At 35.2% G+C, this 6,209-nt stretch overlaps 1 protein-coding gene across 4 annotated transcripts in view; it reads right to left on the bottom strand.

The window, feature by feature from the left end:
- Positions 1 to 4,154, bottom strand: part of LOC310856908 (fibulin-7-like) — a 28,655-nt gene extending 24,501 nt beyond the window's left edge. For 3 of the 4 annotated variants that reach the window (XM_083762442.1, XM_083762439.1, XM_083762440.1), the window contains exon 1: positions 4,047 to 4,154. In XM_083762442.1, the coding sequence (XP_083618568.1) occupies positions 4,047 to 4,127 (81 nt within the window). In that variant the 5' untranslated portion in view covers positions 4,128 to 4,154. The remainder of the gene's footprint in view (positions 1 to 4,046) is intronic. The other variant, XM_083762441.1, reaches the window with a different exon arrangement.
- Positions 4,155 to 6,209: the final 2,055 nt, after the last annotated feature.

Here is a 6,209-nt window from a genome sequence, read left to right on the forward strand (position 1 = left end):
ATTTACCAGTATTATAGGAGAAACAGAAACAGTGTATCTTGTATGTTAGGTACTATTTACCAGTATTATAGGAGAAACAGAAACAGTGTATCTTGTATGTGAGGTACTATTTACCAGTATTATAGGAGAAACAGAAACAGTGTATCTTGTATGTTAGGTACTATTTACCAGTATTATAGGAGAAACAGAAAAAGTGTATCTGTATGTTAGGTACTATTTACCAGTATTATAGGAGAAACAGAAACAGTGTATCTTGTATGTGAGGTACTATTTACCAGTATTATAGGAGAAACAGAAACAGTGTATCTTGTATATGAGGTACTATTTACCAGTATTATAGGAGAAACAGAAACAGTGTATCTGTATGTTATGTACTATTTACCAGTATTATAGGAGAAACAGAAACAGTGTATCTTGTATGTTAGGTACTATTTACCAGTATTATAGGAGAAACAGAAACAGTGTATCTTGTATGTGAGGTACTATTTACCAGTATTATAGGAGAAACAGAAACAGTGTATCTTGTATGTTAGGTACTATTTACCAGTATTATAGGAGAAACAGAAAAAGTGTATCTGTATGTTAGGTACTATTTACCAGTATTATAGGAGAAACAGAAACTGTGTATCTTGTATGTGAGGTACTATTTACCAGTATTATAGGAGAAACAGAAACAGTGTATCTTGTATGTTAGGTACTATTTACCAGTATTATAGGAGAAACAGAAACAGTGTATCTTGTATGTTAGGTACTATTTACCAGTATTATAGGAGAAACAGAAACAGTGTATCTTGTATGTGAGGTACTATTTACCAGTATTATAGGAGAAACAGAAACAGTGTATCTTGTATATGAGGTACTATTTACCAGTATTATAGGAGAAACAGAAACAGTGTATCTTGTATGTTAGGTACTATTTACCAGTATTATAGGAGAAACAGAAACAGTGTATCTTGTATGTGAGGTACTATTTACCAGTATTATAGGAGAAACAGAAACAGTGTATCTTGTATGTTAGGTACTATTTACCAGTATTATAGGAGAAACAGAAAAAGTGTATCTGTATGTTAGGTACTATTTACCAGTATTATAGGAGAAACAGAAACAGTGTATCTTGTATGTGAGGTACTATTTACCAGTATTATAGGAGAAACAGAAACAGTGTATCTTGTATATGAGGTACTATTTACCAGTATTATAGGAGAAACAGAAACAGTGTATCTGTATGTTATGTACTATTTACCAGTATTATAGGAGAAACAGAAACAGTGTATCTTGTATGTTAGGTACTATTTACCAGTATTATAGGAGAAACAGAAACAGTGTATATGTATGTTAGGTACTATTTACCAGTATTATAGGAGAAACAGAAACAGTGTATCTGTATGTTAGGTACTATTTACCAGTATTATAGGAGAAACAGAAACAGTGTATCTTGTATGTTAGGTACTATTAACCAGTATTATAGGAGAAACAGAAACAGTGTATCTTGTATGTTAGGTACTATTTACCAGTATTATAGGAGAAACAGAAACAGTGTATCTGTATGTTAGGTACTATTTACCAGTATTATAGGAGAAACAGAAACAGTGTATCTTGTATGTTAGGTACTATTTACCAGTATTATAGGAGAAACAGAAACAGTGTATCTGTATGTTAGGTACTATTTACCAGTATTATAGGAGAAACAGAAACAGTGTATCTGTATGTTAGGTACTATTTACCAGTATTATAGGAGAAACAGAAACAGTGTATCTTGTATGTTAGGTACTATTTACCAGTATTATAGGAGAAACAGAAACAGTGTATATGTATGTTAGGTACTATTTACCAGTATTATAGGAGAAACAGAAAAAGTGTATCTGTATGTTAGGTACTATTTACCAGTATTATAGGAGAAACAGAAACAGTGTATCTTGTATGTTAGGTACTATTTACCAGTATTATAGGAGAAACAGAAAAAGTGTATCTGTATGTTAGGTACTATTTACCAGTATTATAGGAGAAACAGAAACAGTGTATCTGTATCTGTTAGGTACTATTTACCAGTATTATAGGAGAAACAGAAACAGTGTATCTTGTATGTGAGGTACTATTTACCAGTATTATAGGAGAAACAGAAACAGTGTATCTGTATGTTAGGTACTATTTACCAGTATTATAGGAGAAACAGAAAAAGTGTATCTGTATGTTAGGTACTATTTACCAGTATTATAGGAGAAACAGAAACAGTGTATCTTGTATGTGAGGTACTATTTACCAGTATTATAGGAGAAACAGAAACAGTGTATCTGTATGTTAGGTACTATTTACCAGTATTATAGGAGAAACAGAAACAGTGTATCTTGTATGTGAGGTACTATTTACCAGTATTATAGGAGAAACAGAAACAGTGTATCTTGTATGTTAGGTACTATTTACCAGTATTATAGGAGAAACAGAAACAGTGTATCTGTATGTGAGGTACTATTTACCAGTATTATAGGAGAAACAGAAACAGTGTATCTGTATGTTAGGTACTATTTACCAGTATTATAGGAGAAACAGAAACAGTGTATCTTGTATGTTAGGTACTATTTACCAGTATTATAGGAGAAACAGAAACAGTGTATCTGTATGTTAGGTACTATTTACCAGTATTATAGGAGAAACAGAAACAGTGTATCTTGTATGTTAGGTACTATTTACCAGTATTATAGGAGAAACAGAAACAGTGTATCTGTATGTTAGGTACTATTTACCAGTATTATAGGAGAAACAGAAACAGTGTATCTGTATGTGAGGTACTATTTACCAGTATTATAGGAGAAACAGAAACAGTGTATCTTGTATGTGAGGTACTATTTACCAGTATTATAGGAGAAACAGAAACAGTGTATCTGTATGTTAGGTACTATTTACCAGTATTATAGGAGAAACAGAAACAGTGTATCTGTATGTTAGGTACTATTTACCAGTATTATAGGAGAAACAGAAACAGTGTATCTGTATGTGAGGTATTTCCAAAAACCAAGAGGTGTCAAATCTATATATAGAAGTGAGGTTTTCAAACCGATGTGAAGATCTGTACTCTCATATAATTACAGCTGTAACATGTGTGTGAAAATGGGCTCTGTGCCCCAGAGAATGACCCTCGCTCAACAGGCTCAGAAAACACTCCAAAAAACATGTCATTATGGCTTTTTGTTTTGTTTTATAATTAAAATGGTAAAGTGCCGGATTGGATTGAGTCGATTTACAGATCACTGGAGTTGCCTTGTTATCCATCAATTGTATATAATTGCTATGGTTTGGAATAAAAACTAAAGTTTGACGGATAGCCTACTTAGGCATTATAGGACCAATAGCAAAGTTTAAAGTGCAATTTTTACAGGAATAATCCAATAAAAATGCACTGCAAATTTTGTTAACATGACTCATCCTTGCATTTTTTTTAATGATATCTTAGTGAATGAAGATGTTGTTGACTTGAATCTATTGTGGATTTCTTAAGCAGTCTATTGAATCTTGTCTATTAATTAAAACCCATTTTGGGGCGGGAACCCCTTTTGGTGTTTTAACTAAGCATTATGTTATACTTTAGCTATTGAAAAATAGCAGATCTACAAGCTCGCTATGAGCTTGTAGATCTGCTATTTTTGAAAAATCGTAAAAATGCAGAACAAATCTTTGTATATATATTCTTTCAGAGCAAACTTTTATTTATTTATTTTTACGTCAGGCCTAAATGGGTTAAAAATATAAAAAGAAAAGAAGAAAAGAAAAGCTACCAGGCTGACAGACATTAAGATGATTGATTGATTGATTGAAATATTTATTAACAGTTTGTAGAATTTACAGTACATTTTAAGCACAAACTCAATACAAAGACTGTCAACTGTGAGTGGACGACCCAATTAAGCATTACACTTGTTTACAACAGGGTCCACATTGTTCAATTCATCAAAACATTTAAAGACATACAAATATTTAGAGACATACAAATAGACATTTCTATGTAGCTAAAGAACAGAACAGGAATTCATCATAAAGATAAGCTAACTCACCTGTGCAGAGGCTGAACAGAAGTGATGCAAGCACAGCATCACCACCACCACCACACCACCAACACCAACCAGCTTCAACATCCTGGCAGAAATGAAACTCCACTGCAGTCCTACGGTACACACACACACGTACAGCTCACCTGCTCTCTGCTGTTGCCCTCAGCTCCCAAATAAGTGATAGCCTTCTACTGTGTGTGTGTGTGTGTGTGTGTGTGTGTGTGTGTGTGTGTGTGTGTGTGTGTGTGTGTGTGTGTGTGTGTGTGTGTGTGTGTGTGTGGAAAGTATTTTTTAGAGGGTTTTCTGTAGGCTATGCATGGGTTTCAGAGTGACCACAGAACAGTAAACCGATAAGTATGTCCTCCTTCAGAATGACTGCCTGACTGACTGACTGACTGACTGACTGACACCGACCTCAGCTGTACCTCTGCATGCAGCTACTGTGCAGCTTTTCTTCCTCCTCCTCCCTTTCTTTTCCTTTCTTTTCTTTTCTTTTCTTTTTTTTTCTCGAAGGCACTTGCCAAATTTCTCCAAACATTCCACCCACTGACTGACTGACTGACGGGATCTTCTAACCTTCTAAAAAAAAAGAAAAAAGTCTTCTGAACTGAAAGAAAATATATATATTCAAAGATTTGCGCCGCATTTTCACGATTAAAAAAAAAATAGCAGAGCTACAAGCTCGTAGCTTGAGCTACGAGCTTGTAGGTCTGCTATTTTTCAAAAGCTAAAGTATAACGTAATAAATAGTTAAAACACCAAAAGGGGTTCCCGTCCAGAATGGGCTAAAGCAGTGGTTCCCAAAGTGGGGTCCAGGGATAACCTGACGCTGCCAGATGAGGGCGGTATTGGGTAACCATGTTCCCCAACACAGCCTTCATCTGGGATCTCTCAGGGAGTTGAGCTGACAAAAATCCGTTCCGTACCGGACCAATCAGCTTGAGCTAAGGGCGGGATATGTGCGAAACCGGATGTGAAGCTATATAGACACGTCAATATGATTGGTTGTGTTTGCACGCCCACACGGTGATAGACAGACGGTCCCATCCAATCATCTACCAAGTATCTTGAAAAAAAGGAACAGCCCCGTCATCGAATTTGCTTCCGCAATCCCAGATCCCAATAAGCTGTGAAACTAATTTGTGTAGCAAGCTTCTTGGATCTGGCAGCGTCAGGTTAGTCCAGGGACCCCATGCAGCTAAATGATATAGTTATAGGAACCAAATGGATCTTTAATGGGTCTGTAACTCAGAGAGTGTACAAATGGAACCAAATGGACCCGTTACACTCCCAAATTATCATAGATTTTACAATATAAATTGAGGGGTCCCAGAGATATAAATGCCAGTAAATGGGGGGTCCGTAGACTGATTGATTGATTGATTGAAATATTTATTAACAGTTTGTAGAATTTACAGTAGCCTACATTTTAAGCACAAACTCAATACAAAGACTGTTAACTGTGAGTGGACGACCCGATTAAGCATTACACTTGTTTACAACAGGGTCCACCATGTTCAACTCATCAACACATTTAAAGACATACAAACATTTAGAGACATACAAATAGACATTTCTATGTAGCTAAAGAACAGAACAGGAATTCATCATAGAATGAATGACAATGAATGCATGTCAAACTGGGGGGGTCCTTGAAATTGAACAGCTTGAGAATCACTGCTAGAGAGCCGTGAAAATGTTCTCTTATGGGGGTCCCTGGCATATTATTTTCAAATGGGGGTCTGTGGGCTACAATTTGGGGGTCCTTGACAGAACCACTGTTCTAAAGCCCAGATGAAGTCCAGACGTTTCTTGACATGTGGTGGAAAGTAAAAAGTACCAAATACTTAAGTAATGCACTTGAGTACAATTGTGAGGTACTTTTACTTTACTTGAGTATTTTCAATTTCCAGTACTTTATTTATACTTCTACTCCACTACATCTCACAGGGAAATATTGTAGGCCTACTTTTACTCCACTACAATTATAATCTGAGAGATTTTATTATTACAAAATAAAATATAGTTCCACTTCAGACCTATACATTAGCCATTTGAAAATAGCAGATCTGCTATTTTCAAAGGAGTTTTAATATATTTTGACATTCTACATAATGAGTACCCTATACTTTCTACTTTTGGTAGGCTACTTTAAGTACTTTTTTT

This window comes from Protomyctophum parallelum (assembly GCF_964188405.1).
Source record: "Protomyctophum parallelum genome assembly, chromosome: 4".
NCBI lineage: Eukaryota > Metazoa > Chordata > Actinopteri > Myctophiformes > Myctophidae > Protomyctophum > Protomyctophum parallelum.